Source organism: Coenobita brevimanus, chromosome 64 (genome assembly GCF_032717465.1).
Source record: "Coenobita brevimanus isolate Jiangsu-jjx chromosome 64, ASM3271746v2, whole genome shotgun sequence".
NCBI classification, from domain to species: domain Eukaryota; kingdom Metazoa; phylum Arthropoda; class Malacostraca; order Decapoda; family Coenobitidae; genus Coenobita; species Coenobita brevimanus.
Genome location: NC_137017.1, coordinates 14,800,000 through 14,820,366, shown reverse-complemented (window position 1 = coordinate 14,820,366; position 20,367 = coordinate 14,800,000). Strand labels below are relative to the sequence as shown.

General features: G+C 42.1%; 1 protein-coding gene across 1 annotated transcript in view; it reads right to left on the bottom strand.

Annotated features, from left to right (window-relative positions):
• amrt (TM2 domain-containing protein 2 amaretto) overlaps window positions 1–20,367 on the bottom strand; it is a 115,439-nt gene that overhangs the window by 45,248 nt on the left and 49,824 nt on the right. The window contains exon 2 of the mRNA XM_080276174.1: window positions 12,212–12,299. Within this exon, the coding sequence (XP_080132300.1) occupies window positions 12,212–12,299 (88 nt within the window). The remainder of the gene's footprint in view (window positions 1–12,211; window positions 12,300–20,367) is intronic.

Here is a 20,367-nt window from a genome sequence, read left to right as displayed (position 1 = left end):
ACAGAGTTCCATAATGTCTGTGAGATAAAAATCTTTCCATCCACTGCCAACCTGAAAAGGGATGCAGCTCGTCATGTACAGCTGAAGAGCATGACAAAAAGGGCAAATGAGGTGCTATGATGTGAAGGCAGAAAAGCAACAGTAAAGTAAACCCTCTATATAACATACAGATTGAGCACAACAGCAGCTGTGAAATCGAAAAGTTTAATCAGTTTGATATTTAATACAGTAGTTCATTAATTTAAGAATCCAGGTTCATTACTTACCTACCATGGTTCTAGATATATTATGGTACCCTAAATGTTGGTGTACTGCATTTCTAATTTTCTCTAAGTTATATACAGGGCTGCAACTCCATAATGTACACATGGTGCAGGTTGTGTCCCCATATGATTGCACTTGGAATTCCCCCTTCACGGCCAAGAAAAACACACACTAGAATCTCACAATAACAGTCTTCAGTTTGTCCCACCACCACCTAGCACTGTCCCAGTTTTACTTGTGATGCCATGGAGGGTGGCAGAGTAACATGTGATTGTCATCTGACAACATCTGATGACACCATACAAGCAATTTAATGTACACTGCTAAACCCAAATGAAGAGAATAAAATGGTCGTTCTTCACCGTCATATGCCCTGCATGTATACTGATCACTGGAATGATACAAGCTTGAATAAATGAAAGTTGAATATTTTGGTTATATTATCCATTGCTACTCCTCACCCAGCCCTAGGGTGGGAAAGGAGGTCTGGATGATGATGATGAATATTTCAGTTACTCTCTCTCACTGGGGAAGGTCTTAAGGCAGGTAACTGTGCACTCCAAGGGTTAACTAGATAAATGGCAGAGCAGTAGCAGAATGTCTAGCTACAGGATGCCAAGCAGTGCTAGACTGATGTCACTGGCTTGCCAGACGGTCATATCCACTGTACATACTAAACACTCTTCACTATATGAGGAGATTGTTTGGCTGCCCCAGAGGCGAAATTCATTACAAACAAGCTCATTCCAGACAGGGCTTACTGTGTGCCCTAATGTGAGAGTTCAATGCTAACCTTTTCATGCATGGTCACAAGTTTCTGGGTGGGCTGTTTGACACACAGTGCTCTTCTGGCTGGGGGAGGCCTGACTAGTGGTTGAGCAACTTTTTACCTCTGCCAAGGAGGTTAGTTATGGTTCGCCCCATGTGGGTTTGTTTGTTTGTCTGTCTGTCTGTTAGCAAGATTACTCAAAAAGTTATGAATGGATTTTAAAGAAATTTTGTAGAAAGGTGGGCCATGGGCCAAGGAATAAACAATTAAATTTTGAGGCGGATCTGGATTCAGAGTATCCCACACAAAGTTCTCAATGAATTTCAATGAAATTTTGTGGAAAGGTGGGCCATGGACCAAGAAAGAATTGGTTAAATTTGGGGGCAGATCCGGATCCTATATCCACAGATCTGGATCCGGATCCCTTTTAGTGGCAATGGCACTGTTGGAGGTCTGTGCTCTCTGAGCACTTTGTAGTTTCATTCTAAATTTATTTTCCTGGGTTCTGTGCCTCTGTGATGCTATTTGCATCAAAATGCAATTTCAGACAAAATTTGTGTGCCTCAAATCAAGTCCACATGCCAAAATTAGGAGGTACTTTTTCTTATGCGGTTCACATCACTGCAACATATGGAAATCAAATTTGTGACGTGAAGTCGCAGTACATAATGAGACTAATACAAAGAAAAGAACCTTTGTACATCTTTAGACTTACAGCCATACATGTTCTGGCAATATGAATGAAGTAGTTATTTCTTTATGTTTTTGCTTAGCCTTACTGTTTAACTACATTTTTCCATTTCATAACTTCAGTGATTATCTGCCTTCACATTTAAGTGCCTTGAATATCTGTGGAGTTTGAGGGCAGGAGATGATATGGCTTCTTACCCTTCAAAAAGGGTAATGTTGTGCACACACAATGGATATAAATCCCCTCCTTCCATAACCGCCAAAGCCTTAAGCACTAAATGTGCCCAAGACTTTCAATTACATTATGGTATTTTAGTCTGAGCGTACATCTCTACTTCTAATTTTACCTAACCTAACTTTTAACATTCTACCTAGATTTGGCAAATACATTTTGATTAGATCACACCATGTTAATGTACTGTTTATCTATCCATCTATGGTCAGATACCATGATCCCGTAAGGGGTGCCTGTTTGCCTTTTGAGTTACCATAGTTATTTACTGGGAGGGGCACTAACCCTCCACCAACCCACTTGTTGACACGTAGGAAACACGTATAGGTTGGTTATATGGTTATCATTCAATGCTGTATAAGGTTTCTTGGCTTACAGGAAACCAACTCGCTTGTCGCTCAGTGTAAATCCACCAAAATAAAAGAAAGAGTGACAAAAAGTAACAGGAAAGATGGGAGAAGTAGGAAGAGCTGAGGGCAGACACAGAAAAAAGATAATAAAGGTGAAAAAAGAACCAGGTACCACTATATCAAGAGAGTGGATGATGGTCACCACCACCTACCACACTTACTTAAGTATTATAACACCAAATGTGGTACAATACAGGAAAGGGACATGTAACAGCCATGTTAAATACAGTATGTGCACTGCTGTACCTATCACTAGGCAACTTACACCCCTCCTCCACCTCATCCACGGCAAAGAGAGTGGAAGGTCATAGCCTTGATGCCAAGACTTCAGGAAGGGGGCACAGCTTATGAGACAAGTTGTTTGAAGTGGGTATGGAGGTATTTTTACCCCTTCAGTAGGTGGCGCATGGGGGCACACATCATCCACGCACTTGATATAGTGCTACCTACTTCTTCCTTCGTGCCTATCTTATTTTGTGTCTGTCCTTCTCTCTTCCTATTTCTCCCCTCCATCCTGTCAATATTTACTAGTCTTCTCTCCATTTAAGGTGGGTCTGCAATGAGTCACCAGCCAAATGGTTTCTTGTAACTCATGAAATCGTTTACAATGCTGGGTGGTAACCATATAACCAAGTAATCAGGTGACGTGGAGCCTGTTATGGTGCCTGTTAGCTGGGTGGAGTAAAAAATGCTGCATCTAACCAGGAACCAAACCTCCACATTAACCCCTGTGCCTTACTGTGGCAAGGCACTGTCAGCCACATGGGAACATCAGTTCACTGCATGCAATGGTCCTGCAGGGGCAGTTGCTTGCCTGCAGTTGATGGGTCTGCTCAATCAGACAGTTAGTACAACAAAAACAACAATCCCTTCAGTATGATGATGCTTTTTATATCTTACTCTTGTTACCACCTGATAAATTTGGTCAGAAAAGCACAGACCTCATATAGTGGAGGGAATAAGGAAGCCCATTCCTTTTCTCCTTAATGCAAGAAGTCCTTCCTAATATAAATAAAAATTTTGTAATTCTGGCAGTCAAAATCAGACATCATAGTGAATGGATTAAGGCAGTGGGTCCCAAACTTTTTTCTCTGAGCCACACTTTCTGAATGAAAATTTACTTGTGCCACGCAGAATTATTTGCTGATAAGAAATACCTAAAAAAAATAAATTAACTAATCCTTGCAGCACTTTACTCCAAACAGAGAATACAATTACATTATAATATGATCATGAGACATCCAGAAAGTATAAAACAATGCAGCTATCTAAAAACATGATTCATTCACAAAATTTACAGATTCAACGAGAAGTGTAAGCTTGTTTTTGTGCAATAATCTAATTTATATTACATCTCACTTAAGACAGGCAAACTCTCACCTCATCAACGCAATTAAGACTTTCTCTTATCTAACCTTTGATAATTGTCAGAGTTGAAAAATCTCTGTTTACAACAACATGTCATGGAAAACCATAGAAGAATGGATAATATTCTTAAAGAGATGGATGGATACTGTTTCTTAGGGATGTGCCAATAGTATTGGTATCGGTATCAGCAGTATCAGCCATTTTTTTTGTAGTATCGGTATCGGCAAGGTAAAAATATGGCCGATACTCCGATACTTTTCTGGTTTATTATGTGATTCAAGACACTCATGTTCCATGACACTGATAAACAGATGGTTATGATATTATATTATATTACATTATAATTACATGTATGATGTAACATTATCATATATTAACCCTCATCCACCGGTTGACGTGAATGCACGACAGGATTCAGGGCATGCAGGGCCGACGGTTGCCTTGCTATACCGCACTCACCTTCCCACCACTGTTTGAGTGCGGGACCGTTTTCTGTGATACCTACAGGGTAGGAAGGACCCACAGGTACCCTGCGGTTGTGCTGATCAGTCTGTACTTGGCAGTGGTAGCGAGAGGAACCATGTCATCTTCCTCGACGTCGTCCGATTCCATAACACTGCGTGAAGGGCCGATCACCTCATCAACCCCCGCTAAAGGCATGCCCTTTGTGCTAGGGAAAGGGCTTAGTGATAGTGCCATAGGATGTGCCCTAGACAAAACTGTATCATCTCGAACACTGAGTGAGAGTACGTCGTCAGAGGGCAAACAAAGCTACGACGTGGAGAGCGAGCTCTCTCGCCCTCCATCCCCTACTCGCTCTCCGATGCCAGAGAGGGCTCTCCGACTTCTACAGGAGGAAGGAAGAGCCTACGGCAGCAATGATTTTGCTGATGAGGAGGCGGTAGATGACTCAGGATATTGGGAAAGTGGCCGTGGACCTGGCAGACATCTGCGGAAAAAACGCCGCAGAGCCATTTCCCCCACACTCTCACCACCTGCTCGCTGGCGTATCTTCCTCCACCGCTCCTCCACACCTCAGCCTACCACTTCAAGGGCAGAATCACCTCAACCAGGCCCTTCAGGAGTTGTACTGCCTAGACGGGAGCCACGTGGTGATAGGCAGCACCAAGCGTCTTCAAAAGAAAGTTCTGCGTCAGGTGAGTCATCACCCGCTTACTCCCCCACCTCCCCCACCTCTCCCTCTCCCTCCCCCTCTCCTCCCCTCCCCCCTCCCCGTGGCCGTGTACGTGGTCATGCACGAGTGCTTGGAAAACGCAGTGCAACTGCCAGACGGCCTGCTCTAACACATGTGGGTAGAGTAGATATATTTGTGTGGGAGGATGGTGCCGGCTTTGGGCCGTCTGTGCCGGCATTTGATGAGGAGGATGCAGGTGTGCAGGAGGATGCACTTCCCCCCAGGCCTTGGACTATTAGTAATCTATTCAAGGCAATTTTCACGACTGCAATTATGCAGTACCTGGTGGATGAAATTAATTTTCACCAGGCCATGTGCCTGCGTTGGCTGGACGTATCAGCTAGCGAGAGCACGCACATGCGTGAATGGATACCTGTAGAGGTGGGGGAGATGTTTGTGTGGCTCGCCCTGACCATGCTGATGGCACACGTAAAAAAATATGTGCTTCAAGTCTATTGGTCGGTGGATGAACTCGTTGGCACACCGGTCTTCGGAAAATACATGGCCGGTGATAGGTACCTGGCAATCCTGAGGTTCCTACATTTCTATTGAAATTACGGGCCTGCACCGAACGACAGATTATGGAAAATAAGACTAATCCTTACTGAGAAAGGAACCCTTCTGACAAAGAAATGTGGGAACACGTTAGCCCTTCTCTGGCATGATAAGAGACGGGTTAACATGTTGTCTACAGTTCATAACGGTGTGCTGGAGGATACTGGTAAAACAGACTACAGGACCAGGGAACCCGTGGTAAAGCCAGATGCAATCAATGATAACAATATCAACATGCGGCTGGTTGATAAATCGGACATGCAAATTGGTGAGGTAGATTGCCTACGTAAGTCCTGCAGGTGGTACAAGAAGGCATTCTTACATCTTCTTGATATCGCCGTCCTGAAAAGTTTCATACTGTTCAAGGAGCTTGTAAGGAAACCTCTCTCCTTACGAGAGTTTGAGAGAGAGCTTGCATGCGAACTCCTTGAGCAATATTCAACTGCTCAGGTGACAGGTGCTAGGTGGGGGACAGCGGCTCCAGCTGACAGGCTCAGCTGTGGTGAGTATTTCCATTGGCACAAGATTGTGGAGATAGGGAGAACAGCAGCAGGTCATCCGGCATACAGGCGGTGCCACGTCTGCCACACAACCAAACGCCGTCCCCCAGCACGAAAAGAGACCTCGTACCAATGTGCAGAATGCAAGGTTCCCCTATGCCCCAAATGCTTCTCAGAGTATCACTCCAAGCGTGAGTACTGAGCAGGTGTGTGGGGAAGTGTAAATAATATACAGTAATGCACAAGTTTGTGTATTTTCATAAATGAGTGAAAAGTGTGATAGTATGAGTGAAGTATAGTGAGTGCTAAGATGTAAGTCATTTATAATATGTTCAACAAGTGCAAATAAGTTATTTATAGCAAGTGCAATACAGAAATTGATACTGTGTATTGGATATTGGTTTGAAAATTATTGGAAATACAGTAATCACTCTAATATCCGGACGCCCAATAACCGAACATCCCCACTAACCGAACCTTATCGTCCTGGGATCAAACATTCCCAAAATGGTCCGAAAATCCAAAAAAATTGGAAAAAAAACCGATTTTTTGCCGTCCGTAATTTGAACTTGCCGCGCGCGCCGCGTGAGAGCATTGTTTTGGTTCGTCATTCCTCCGACGTCCGATAGAGCGCCGCTGCATCCTCCCCACTTCCCGCCTGTCTCTCACCGCGACTGGACCTGCGCTCTTCGTCATGGCTGCCCACGTGCTCGCTTTTGTGGTGGTGCCGTACTTGCTGCAAGGCCTCCTGCTGCTCTCTGCCCTACTCTTAGTGTGTGTGATGATGGCCCCGCCTCCTGAGAAAAGGAAGAGAGTGGTGTTGACTCTGGAGAAGAAACGGGAGATATTGGAGAAGGTTGATGCGGGTTGGTCTTCCTCTCGCATTCTACCGCGAGTTCAACCTGGCCCGGTCGACTTTGTTTGATATCAAGCGTTCCCGAGACAAGCTCATGCAGTACACGGCTGACTTCTCGTCGAGAAGCAAACGCAACGTGGAGAGGAAGGTTATGTTTACTCCCAAGTATGCAGAGATCGACCGCTCCACGTTGATTTGGTATCGACAGCAACGTGCAGCTGGTGTGATGGTACGTGGAACGGAGCTGAAGGCTGCTGCTGAGAAGTTTGCAAGGCTTCACGACGCCCTAGACTTCAAGGCATCCGAGGGTTGGCTCTTCGCGTTCAAGTTGCGACATGGCCTTACTAACCGTAAAGCACATGGCGAAGCATTGGACGCTAACGAGGATGGAGTGGACGAGTTTCGGCACAAGGTGAAAGGCTTGATCGACAGGGAGGGCCTCACTCTCGGTCAAGTCTATAACGCTGACGAAACTGGCCTATTCTATCGCTCGGTGCCAACGAACACTCTCGCCGATGAGACGGAGAAGCGTGTACCTGGCCGCAAGCTTAAGGAACGGATATCTGCTTTGTGTTGTGCCAATGCTAACGGCATGCACCGGCTTAAGCCCGTTATTGTTGGCCGTGCAAAGCAGCCTCGGTGCCTTCGTGGGGTGATGGATGTCCTTCCTGTCGTATGGTACCATTCTTTGAAAGCATGGTTCACAGCTGTGATTTTCAAAGACTGGTTTCACCATCACTTAGGCCAAGGAGGTCATACATTACCAGACGAAGACACTGGGAATTCCTCGCGACCAGGTAAAGGCTCTCCTTCTCCTCGACAATGCACCTGCCCACCCGTGCGACAAGGACTTGGTTGCTGAGAATGGCCGTATTAGGTGCATGTTTCTGCCACCTAATACGACTGCTCTCATTCAACCAATGGACCAAGGAGTGATCGTGGCAACAAAGCGCCTGTACCGTCGGAAGTTCCTGGACGAGGTGATGGTGGTTCTCGAGGACGAGGACGAGCGCAGGGAAGGACGTGACACTCGAGGCAAGCGGACTTTGGAAAACCTTCGCCGCTACAACATCAAGTCTGCGCTGTACAACTGGGCTAGTGCATGGAAGGAAGTCCCTGTGAAAACTCTTGAAAATGGTTGGTCTCGCCTGCTTCTCGGAACAGATGTGGAGTACGATTTCCTAGGGTTTGACGTGGATGACTTCCATGCACGGCTACGTACGCACGGCGACGATGTTGATGTGGACGATGTTCGTGAGTGGTTGGACGACGACGAGGGCGATCCTGGGTATCAGACGTTGTCTGATATCGAGATCGCGTCTTCGGTTGCTGGTGTCAGTCCCGAACTTGAAGATTCCGACGACGAAGGCGATGATGATGCAGACTCCGCCCAGCAGGACACTACTCCAGCCATCCCCAAGCTGAGCGCACTAGAGTTCGTCCTAGACTACCTGGAACACCCGGACTGCGACAGGGAGATGGGGCCCTTGGGACTCGTGGAGGAAGTGCGTGCTTTCCGGCAGCGCATCATCAATCGCCAGAATCGTCGGTCCTTGCGTCAGTCAACGATTGACAGTTTTTTCAGGCCCGTGACCCCCGCTGTGCCAAGCCCTGGTTCCACTCCGTTGCCTCCCCAAGACAGGCCCTCATGCTCCGAGCCACAGCCCAGCACATCAGCTACAGTGGAGTCACCGCTCGACGTGAGTTTGCGGCTGTCTTCAGAGTCTTCTGTAGTCGGTACGCCATCACCACTACCCACCGATGCACCCCTTGGACGCCTGCCAGTGATACTCTCGGGCTCTGACAGTGAATAAACAGCAAGAACTTCTCCACTAGACCACACGGGAATTTTGAGTGTTGTGCAGTGAAAAAAACGGTGTGTTGTGTTAAGGTTTTCAAGTTGGGAGAAAAAGACTAAGTAGAAAAGAAATTTAACGTAACTAACCTTCTTTGTTTTGGCTTTGGAAACTTAAAAAAACTTGGGAAAAGTTAATGTGCAACACTTAAATTTAATGGAACATTATTTGGACTAAAGTGAACACTGTGAAAAGAACGGACTTCTGTGTGTTAGTGACTAAGTTCAGTGCAAGACTTCAGGAAGAGTGTAGTGCAAGTGCTTCAGGAAATCGTTCTTACTGTCAGAGTCCGAGAGGAGGCGGTTATTCATCGAGGTGGCCAGGGACTTGCTGTAAGTAGCCAAAATGTTTCATGTTGTACTATTTTCCATACTATATTTACCAGAATGTTTCATATTGTATTTTTTCCCATACTATACTTACCAGAAAGTGTCATACTGTACTTCTTTCCATACTAAACTTACCTCATGCATGTGCAGTAGGAATGGGTTTTTCAGAGTTCGGTTAGGTTCGGTTAGGTTAGGTTCGGTTAGAGTCCATAAGTACCAGAATGTTTATTAATGTATGAACATACTTCTAAACCCACATTTTATGTGTCTATTGCATTTATTTCAGTCATTTATGTGCCTTATTGGTGTGATTTGGGTGTTAAATAGGTGCTATGCATGTCCGGAGGGAGTTGTATAGGTGTTTCTCTGTGTTAGGGTCCGTAAGTACAAGTCCATAAGCTGGGGCCCAATATCCGGACAAAACCAATATCCGAACCTACCGATGGCTCTATTGATCCGGATATTGGAGTGATTACTGTACTTTGCTTTTGCCTATGTGTTACCTGAAAGAAAACCACTTGTGAGCAGGCCACAAAGAAAAATACCTGCTTGGCTATACCTAAATTATTTCACTCAATACTCAGGGAGATTGTGCCAAATATGAGCATCAGTGTATCTGTGATGTGACGCACAAATGATGTTAGTTGTGTGAAATATTTCTATGATTTTCACTATAGCCCTGAATAGTACAAAGCAGCATGATTTATAGTACAAATAATTACCTCATACTCTACGATAATGCGTGAAAGAGCAACAACATTTACTTGTCAAAGTGTAATTACACATAATGGTGATGTACAGTGCAGTTTTAAGTGTCACAGTAAAGGAGAAATACGATTATTTACGGAAGAAGTGAGAACAGAAAAACGAGGTAAAGGAGAAATATTCCTTACGGAAAAAGTGAGTACAGAAAAACGATGATATATTTCCTTTCCCACACACCTACAGGGCATAGAGGCATTATGGAGTGGGCGGTAAATCCTTGGGTGAGCCACATGAACCGGGTGAGGACTCATTCTCACGGCGGTAAGGAGGAGTGGAAAAAATGAGCAGAATCTTCTGCATTCCTCCCAAGGACACACAGGCAGTGTTACAATCACCACTCCAGGCAGTGCTGCCAACGCTAGCCAGCTGGGCTGAGGCCGCAGCCAGTGGCGTGCGCTTGAAGCGGCGCGCCAAAACATGAAAAACCACTCATCTTCAGCTCATCCTTACTCATTGACGGGACCACCTAGAGACCTCGGGATACCATCATTGGAAAGAGGAAGAGTTGATGAGTCTTACGAACTTTTATTTGAATCTCTAGCTAGTATAGTCTGTCAAATATGAGGGTTTGAAGTAAGGGTATTTTTTCCAAAATCTCGGAAATCGCCCGTAGGGAGGTGTGTGCCATGGCCAGGAACCCCCTGACGGCTAAGGGTTAATATTATATATCGATTACTATATTGCTCCTGCATTAGCAACACTCATGTTACCGGCATCAAATAAATCAAAATCAAATCAAATAAATAAAATTAAAATAAAAAAGTATCGGTATCAGCATCGGTATCGGCAAAGTATCGGCCATTTGTTAATAACGGAGTATCGGTATCGGCTGAAAAGTGGGTATCGGTATCGGTATCGGTATCAGCCAACATCTCAGTATCGGCTGAAAAGTGGGTATCGGTATTGGTATCGGCCAACATCTCGGTATCGGCATATCTCTACTGTTTCTGGTTGTAAATCCAAAAAGAATTCATCAGGGTGCAATCACGTGAAATGCATACCATTGCCTCTGCCTCATCTGATGTCAGATCTGCATAGCTGGAATTTGCAATGGGATCTCTAAAAAGTCAAATTTTTCAGTAGACAACAATAGGAAGTACTGATCAAACTTTTCTACCAGTATTGCATGATGTTCCTGTATACAGTAAGGCCATACAATTCACTGTTAGCTTTAAAACTTTTTACCAGTGGAAACATTTCGAGGTTTTGCTGCACTGCTTCTCTGATTTTTTTTTTTTTTTTTTTCTTTTTTAATGGAGTAACAGTAGTTTGTCTGTATTCGTGAGAATATTGTCATGCAAAAATAACACTATAATATTTAACACTTACAACACAAAGTGAGATGACATCTTTGCAAAACTACATTTAATAAAGAAATCACTAATTCTCACCTTAGTTTAATCACCTTTACATTGCACCAATCTTAATATTGGGTGTTCAGAAAATAACATAACCCCATGGGGACATTGCATTTATTATAAAAAATGTTGGAGATGTCCACCATTTTGCATTTCACACAAATGTACATGACGAATCATGTTTGTAAACACCCTCTGCAATGTTTCGGTCAATATCTCATCCACACAGTGCTGGATGTTGGCCTGCAGCTGTTGATTTGTGTGGAACGATTTGTGGCCATGTTGTCAAAGGAAGACATCAAGAGGACGTGGTTTCAACAAGACAACGCAACAGCTCATACTGCCTGGGCAACAATGAATTACCTTGAAACTGTGCTTCCAGGAAGACTGATTTCAAAACACTTGTGGCTGGCACAATCCCAACTTACCTCCCCCATACTTCTTTCTTTAGGGATATCTCACGAATGCCTTACATATTCAGATCATCCCCACACAAATCAACAGCTGCAGGCCAACATTTAACGCCGTGTGGACAAGATATCGACTGAAACATTGCAGAGGGTGTTTACAAACATGATTCATCATGTGCATTTGTATGAAATGCAAAATGGTGAACATTTCCAACATTTATTATAATAAATGCAATGTCCCCACAGGGTTTCGTTACTTCCGAACATCCTGTACTTGACACTACATTAATTATAACAGAAATGACTGAGGGTGCTCGCCACTCTCCTCATATATAAATTTAATCTTCCCGCCACACCTCCCATCCTCTCGCACTGCAATAGACTGGCATACTGCACTGTTTGGGAACCACTGGATTAATACATTCAGTCAGACAATTTATTACTGACCATATTTAATTTTCACTACAAACAGATGATACTAAACTTGGGAAAGACCTCACTAACTGAAGGGGTAAAGAAATCAGTCATGAAATATCTGAAAATTGAATTTAAAAATACACATATTGCTACTGTTAGTAAACACTAAACATTGACACATTCTTAAAAAAAAAAAAAAAAAAAAAAAGTAGCTAGAATATTCAATGACTACATTACCTTCACACAGCCATGCCCTTCATCATCACGAGCTGATTGGTTGCCTCTGTGATCAGTAGGACTTTCACATTCTAGAAACTCCACTGGTCTGTAATACATTAAACACAGCATGTAGTCCTTAGTGAGACAGGGTATAGTTTGGAAACTGCCTGTATTGTTGTTTGCTGATGATACTGCATTGTTAAATGAAAATGTATGGGCATTGCAAGACTTGGTGAATTAACTTATGACTGTTTAAGAAACAAAATCTAAAATGAATGTAGCTCAGAGTCTCTGATAAATAAAAAAAACAAAAGCATTCAGTTGCCAAATGTTAACTGCCCACCAAAATTTTTTGTTGGCTAAGGTACAGACTGCCTTCAAATCAAATTTGAAAATGAGATATTTTGGCAACAGATACATACCCAAACATACAGACATACACCAACAAAAACTACATCTCTTCGCCTTGCTAAAGGTGGGCAATAAAAATTTGTAATACTCTATGAATTAAAGTCTCCTTGTTTCACAAAAAGCCAATCCATGTTAAAAAATGTGACAGCTGGCATTCGTTCATCTTTGATCAAATCCTCACCAAAAGTAATATCCTTCTGGACATCCACATACTTGTTATTTCCTGACGGTCTTATGTAAATTTGTCCACAACTTTTTGAGATATTTTGGCAACACACACACACACACACATACACACACACACACACACACACACACACAGTGCCACAAGAATGGAAGAGGGCATGTGGTACCAATTTACAAGGGAGGAAACAGGGAAGAACCCCTGAATTATAGACCAGTGTCTCTAACCAGCATGGTCGCAAAATCGTGTGAGAGAATCCTGAAAGACAGATGGATAAAATATCTGGAAGAGACGAATATTTTGGCTGAATGTCAGTTTGGATTCAGAAGTGGAAGGTCATGTGTTTCTAACTTGTTGAGCTTTTACTCAAGAGCGACTGACGTGGTACAGGAGAGAGATGGTTTGGTGGATTGTGTGTACTTAGACTTAGAGAAGGCCTTTGACAAGGTACCTCATAAGAGACTAATGTGGAAACTAGAATATATAGGAGGACTGAAAGGGAAACTTCTGGAATGGATGAGAGACTTTTTGAGAGACAGACAAATGAGGACAGTAATAAAGGAGAGGATGTCTGGATGGAGGGAAGTAACAAGTGGAGTCCCTCAAGGCTCGGTGTTGGCGCCAGTAATGTTCCTGATTTACATAAATGATATGGTAGATGGAGTGAACAGTTATGCAAGTCTGTTTGCTGATGATGTAAAGATCTTGGGGAAGGTAGAGGTTGAGGAGGATTGTAAAATACTTCAGGAGGATTTGGATAGGATACACAATTGGAGCCGGAAGTGGGAAATGAAATTAAATGTAAAGAAATGTAAAATATTGGAAATGGGTAAAAGTACCAGGAGGCCATCACTGAATTATTTGTTGGGTAATGAATTAATCACAAAAAGGAGAGAAGAGAAAGATTTGGGAGTGCTGGTCCAAGATAGTTTGTCACCAGAAAAGCACATTAACAAGATAGTTGGAGAGACTTATAAACTCTTGACTAACATAAGAGTAGCATTTCATTATATGGATGAGGAGATGATGAAAAAATTGATAGTGGCCATGATCCGCTCCAGGTTAGAATATGCAGCGGTAGTGTGGTCCCCTCACAAAAAGAAAGATATAAACAAGATTGAGAGAATACAAAGAACAGCAACCAAGATGGTCCCCAGTCTGACAGACCTGTCATACAGAGAGAGGCTGGAAAAGCTGGATTTGCCTTCCCTAGAGGAAAGGAGAAAGAGGGGAGACATGATTGCGGTGTTCAGGACCATGATGGGAGTCGATAAAATTGACAAAGAAGATCTGTTTGTATGGGATAAGAGAGCAACAAGAGGACACGGAATGAAATTGAAAAAGTCAAGCTGCTTGAAGGATATCAAGAAATATAGCTTTCCTTACAGAAGTATAGACTTATGGAATAGCCTGGACAAAGAGATCGTCCAGTCTAAAAACTTAAACGAGTTTAAAGCTAAATTTCACTTATTGAGAAACAGCGACGGAAACCCACGAGCACAGTACATTCCGTGTACAGTATATCACAATTAGGTATATTAGGTAAATACTTAAATATTTGGAACGACTTAGACAAAGAGGTGGTGCATGAGAAAAACATTCATGTGTGTAAAGGCAGACTTGATAAATGTGGATATGGAGACAGGAAAACACGATCATTGCTCAATTCCTGTATATTACAAATAGGTAAATACAAATAGGTAAATACACACACACACACATGCGTGTGTGCCAACAAAACCTACATTGCCTCGCTTTCCTAAAGGCCGGCAAGAATAAAGCCACAGAATGCGTTATGAGACTCGATGGTCAGAATATGGAGATTGAAAGCTTCAAGTATTTTGGTTGTGTGATGAATAACAGTGGAAGTGCATGAAAGAACACAGGTGGCAAAAAGAAGATTCCCAGATCATTGAGGGCAGTTATAAGGAATGCACATTCACTAAGCAGCAGCAGTAGTAGTGGTAGTTGTTCCCTAGGCAGTCTGGCCAAACAGCCCCGAGACCCTGAAGAAGGCCACGGCCGAAACCGGGCTTACCCACAGAGCTCTCAAAGAGTGTATGTTGTGTTGTTGGCATAGGTGACTGTGTGCAATGCAGTCTTCCATAATGTGCTTCGTAGTATGGGGTGCTGTGCTGCATCTTGCACAGGCATCAGTGATGGAATCATCCAGCCCCTTCTGATAACTCCAGAGGGCTGGATGATGTTCACATCTCAGCCTGGCCAGGTGGACCCTGTCCTCATGAGGGAGGCAGGAACCAGACAGGTGGATATCAGGAGGCCATGCACGCAGCTGTGTGTTGTCTTCGAGTGACTGAATGGAGCGGCAAGTGATCTGAGCATGGATATGCTTCTGGAAGCTAACTTGAGGCAGGTGATGGAGGGAAAGATGACAGTAAGGTATTTGTGTATGGTATCAAGTGCTGAGTGTTGTTTCGATATTCCTTGGTGTGTGTGGATGTGCTGTCATGTGGTGTACTGGATGGTGGGGGTTTGTGGAGACTGCGGCAAGAATTTGTGTGCTTCTCATGTCTGGATGATCCTTGACTTTGGGGACTTTGGTAGGTGAAGTAGCTGTGCAGCCTGTGATTATTTTTAGGGCCTAGTTTGAATGGTCAGTTGTGTGTAGTAGTGTGTTTTAGTGAGGTATGAAGCCCAAGCTGGGCTTGCATAATTCATCACTGAACATATATATTCTTTGTATACAGTGGTGGTGGTCTCTTTGTTTTGTCCAAATGTTGTATGGGCAAGTGACCTTAGGGCACTGAGTCTTGGTGATAATTTGTTTTTAATGTTTGTGATGTGTTGTTTAAATGACATTGATGTACTGTATATTACATCAACAATTTTGTGTGTGTGTGTGTGTGTGTGTGTGTGTGTGTGTGTGTGTAGTAGTGTGTTTTAGTGAGGTTAGAAGCCCAAACTGGGCTTGCATAATTCATCAATGAACATATATATTGTTTGTATACAGTGGTGGTGGTTTCTTTGTTGTGTCCAAATGTTGTATGGGCATTGACTCTTGGTGATAATTTGTTTTTAATGTTTGTGATGTGTTGTTTAAATGACACTGATGTATTGTATGTTACACCAACCATTTTGTGTATTTACCTATTTGTAGTATACAGGAATTGAGCAATGTTCGTGTTGTCCTGTCTCCATGTCCACATTTATCTAGTCTACTTTTACACACATGAATATTTTTCTCCTGCACCACCTTTTCGTCCAAGTTGTTCCAAATATTTATGTATTTACCTAATATGCCTAACTGTGATATACATGGAATGTGCTATGCTCATGGGTTCCCGTCACTGTTCCTCAGTACCGTAAGTCAAATTTAGCTTTAAACTCTTTTAAGTTTTTGGACTGGACAATCTCTTTTTCCACGCTATTCCATAAGTCTATACTTCTGTAAGGAAAGCTATATTTCTTGATATCCTTCAAGCAGCTTGACTTTTTCAATTTCATTCCGTGTCCTCTTGTTGCTCTCTTATCCCATGCAAACAGATCTTCTCGGTCAATTTTATCTACTCCTATCACGGTCCTAAACACTGCAATCATGTCTCCCCTCTTTCTTCTTTCCTCTAAGGAAGGCAAATCCAGCTTTTCCAACCTCTCTCTGTATGACAAATCTGCCAGACTGGGGATCATCCTAGTTGCTGTTCTTTGTATTCTCTCAATCTTGTTTATATCTTTCTTTTTGTGAGGGGACCACATTACCACTGCGTATTCTAACCTGGGACGGATCATGGCCACTATCAATTTTTTCATCATCTCCTCATCCATATAATGAAATGCTACTCTTATGTTAGTCAAGAGTTTATACGTTTCTCTAACTATCTTGTTAAAGTGTTTTTCAGGTGACAGACTATCTTGCACCAGCACTCCCAATTCTTTCTCTTCTCTCCTTTTTGTGATTAATTCATTACCCAACAAATAATTCAGTGATGGCCTCCTGGTACTTATACCCATTTCCAATATTTTACATTTCTTTACATTAAATTTCATTTCCCACCTCCGGCTCCAATTGTGTATCCCGTCCAGATCCTCCTGCAGCATTTTACAATCCTCCTCAACCTCTATCTTCCTCAAGATCTTTACATCATCAGCAAACAGACTTGCATAACTGTTCACTCCATCTACCATATCAATTACGTAACTCAGGAACATTACTGGTGCCAACACCAAGCCCTGAGGGACTCCACTTGTTACTTCCCTCCATCCAGACATCCTATCGTTTATTACTGTCCTCATTTGTCTGTCTCTCAAAAAGTTTCTCATCCATTCCAGGAGTTTCCCCTTCAGTCCTCCTATATATTCTAGTTTCCACATTAGTCTCTTATGAGGTACCTTGTCGAGGGTCTTTTCTAAGTCTAAGTACACACAATCCACCAAAACATCTCTCTCCTGTACCACGTCAATCGCTCCTGAATTAAAACTCAACAAGTTGGAAACACATGACCTTCCACTTCTGAATCCAAACTGACATTCAGCCAAAATATTCATCTCTTCTAGATATTTTATCCATCTGTCTTTCAGGATTCTCTCACACAATTTTGCGACCATGCTGGTTAGAGACACTGGTCTATAATTCAGGGGTTCTTCCCTGTTTCCTCTCTAATAAACTGGTACCACATTTTCCCTCTTCCATTCTTGTGGCACTTTTCCCTCTTCCAGAGAACACACGATTAAACTGTGAATTTTATCTGCCAGTTGTTCTCTGCATTCCTTCAGTACTCAATTAGAAATTCCATCGGGTCCTGGGGCTTTCCTTACATCCTGAGTTTTTAGTAATTTATACACTTCTGTACCTCCACTTTTAGATCTTTTATCTCCAGTGCATTTATAATTACACTCTCCCCTTCCACAAACTCTTTTTCATTAGTGAAAACCGATTGTGTGCGTGTGTGTGTGTGTTCTTAACTTACCTAATTGTTCTTACCTAATTGTATCTTTACAGGAATGAGTCAAGCTCGTACTGTCCTGTGTCTTAAACCATATTTATCGTACATATCCTTAAATTTGTGAATTGTTTTGGTACACACTATTTCATTCGGTAGTGCATTCCATTGATCAATTGCTCTGTTTGGGAAACTGAATTTCCTTACGTCTTTATCACCTCTCTTCTTATGCAGTTTTTTGCAGTGTCCTCTTGCTGATGCTTCTCCATATGTTAAGTAATCATTTATGTCTATTTTCTCCTTCCCTGATATGCACTTATATAGCATTATCATGTCACCTCTTTTCCTTCTCTCCTGTAGTGTTGGTAGATTCAGTTTATTTAGTCTTTCTTCGTAGCTTGGTCCCTTAAGCTTGGTATCCATCTTGTAGCGGCCCTTTGAACTTTTTCAATCTTGTCTATGTGCTTTTTGAGATGAGGACTCCAGACTACTGATGCATATTCCAGGGTTGGTCTAATGAATGATGTTATTATCCTTCTTAGCATGTCTTCATTTATGTATGTGAATGCTATTCTCATATTTGCAAGCAGTGTATACATGTTCCGTACCTTCTCGCTGATGTGGTCAGCCGGAGATAGTCTGTTATTGATTATCACACCTAGGTCTTTCTCTCTTTCTGATGTGTATAGGGTTTTATTTCCTAACTTATAATCCCAATCAGGTCTTTTTCCACTTTTACCAAACTTGATTACATGACACTTGTCCACACTGAATTCCATTTGCCATGTACTACTCCATTCATGAAGTTCATTTAATTCTTCTTGTAGCTCTTTACAAGAGTCTGTGTTAGTAATTCTCCTTTGTATTTTTGCATCATCTGCAAACATATTCAGATAGCTCTCATTTCCAGTGTTACTGTTTATAACATTTATATACACTAAAAACATGATTGGTGCCAGCACTGAACCTTGTGGTGCTCCACTAGTCACTTCTTTCCATGATGAGTAGTTTCCTCTTAGGACTGTTCTCATTTCTCTTTTTATGAGAAAGTCTTGCATCCAACAAAACAGTTTGCCTCGAATTCCTCCTTGATGGTACAGTTTCCACAAAAGTCTTTGGTGTGGTACTGTGTCAAATGCTTTCTTGAAATTTAAATAGATACTGTCCACCTATCCTTCCCTCTCCTGTATTGTGTTTGTTACTCTGTCATAGTAGCTCAACAGATTAGTAACACATGATTTTCCTTTTCTGAAACCAAACTGTCTTTCTGTTATCACACTGTGTTCTTCTAGATGATTTACCCAAGCTTTTCTTATACGCTTTTCTAATACCTTGCTTACAACACTGTTCAGTGATACTGGTCGGTAGTTGAGTGGATTTTGTCTATTTCCTTTCTTGAATAAGGGGACAATATTTGCTTTTTTCCAAATATCAGGTAGTTTACCTTGACTCAAGGATTTCTTGAAAATTAAAAATAATGGTTTACTTGACTCCTTTGCACATTCTCGCAGTACCCAACATGAAATTTCATCAGGACCACTTGCTTTTCCTGTCTAATCTACTTAACTCCTCCTGTATTACTTTTTATGATATTTGTATATCTGGTAGTATGTGTGGACATGCATGTTCCACATAGTCCCTCTCAAATTTTTTTTCTTCTGTAAAAACTAATTGGAAATTCTTATTTAGTGCTTCACAAATATCTTTCTCTTGGGTATAAGTGATTCCCTCGTCCGTAATGGATTGTATTATATCTTTTACTTTGGTTTTGCTTCTGATATAGCTGTAAAACAGCTTTGGTTGATCACTACTTTTATTTATTATATCCTCCTCAAACTGTTTTTGGGCTTCCCTCCTTATTCTTGTATAATCGTTTCTTGCCTGTTTGTAATTATTATACGCCCTTTCACTATTATGTCTTCTGTATCTATTCCACAACAAATCTCTTCTTTCTTTTGATTTTTTACATTCTGTATTGAACCATTTCTGTATTTTCTTATCTGCTTCTTTGTGCTGTGGGATGTACTTCTGGACTCCTATTTCATAAAATTCACAGAATTTTTTATATACAGCATTTAAATCTTGTCCTCTAAGCTCATTTTCCCAATCAGCTTCTAAGAAACACTTCTTTAGGTCTTGATAATTTCCCTTTTTATAGTTTAGGCTCTTTTTGTAACTGTCATTGCTGTTTACTATGTCATATGCTATCCTGAAGTTATAATTTAGTACTGCATGATCGCTTTTGCCGAGTGGAGGGTGATATATTAAACTGTCAATATCATTTGCTTGCCTAGTAAATATTAGATCTAGCACTGAAGGTACATCAAGTCCTCTTTTTCTGGTGGTTTCCCTCACATGTTGCGTTAGGAAGAACTCTTGTACGAGATCAAGGAACTTTTGGTCCCAACAGCTTTCTTGGCTAATTATATCTAGAGTATTCCAATTTATATTTGTATTGAAATCCCCAGTTAGTATAATTCTTTCTGATTTCTCTTCCATTTTATGTAGTAATGATCTTAAACTCTGAATTGTACTCTCTGCCAGGTCCTCATATTCATCTCTTTCCCATGTGTTTCATCTGGGTGGCATGTACAAATTGGCTACAATTACTTTACCTTCAGATGTGTTGATCTCTACTGCAATCAGTTCTACTTGTGATGGTAAATCTAGTTTTATTTCAC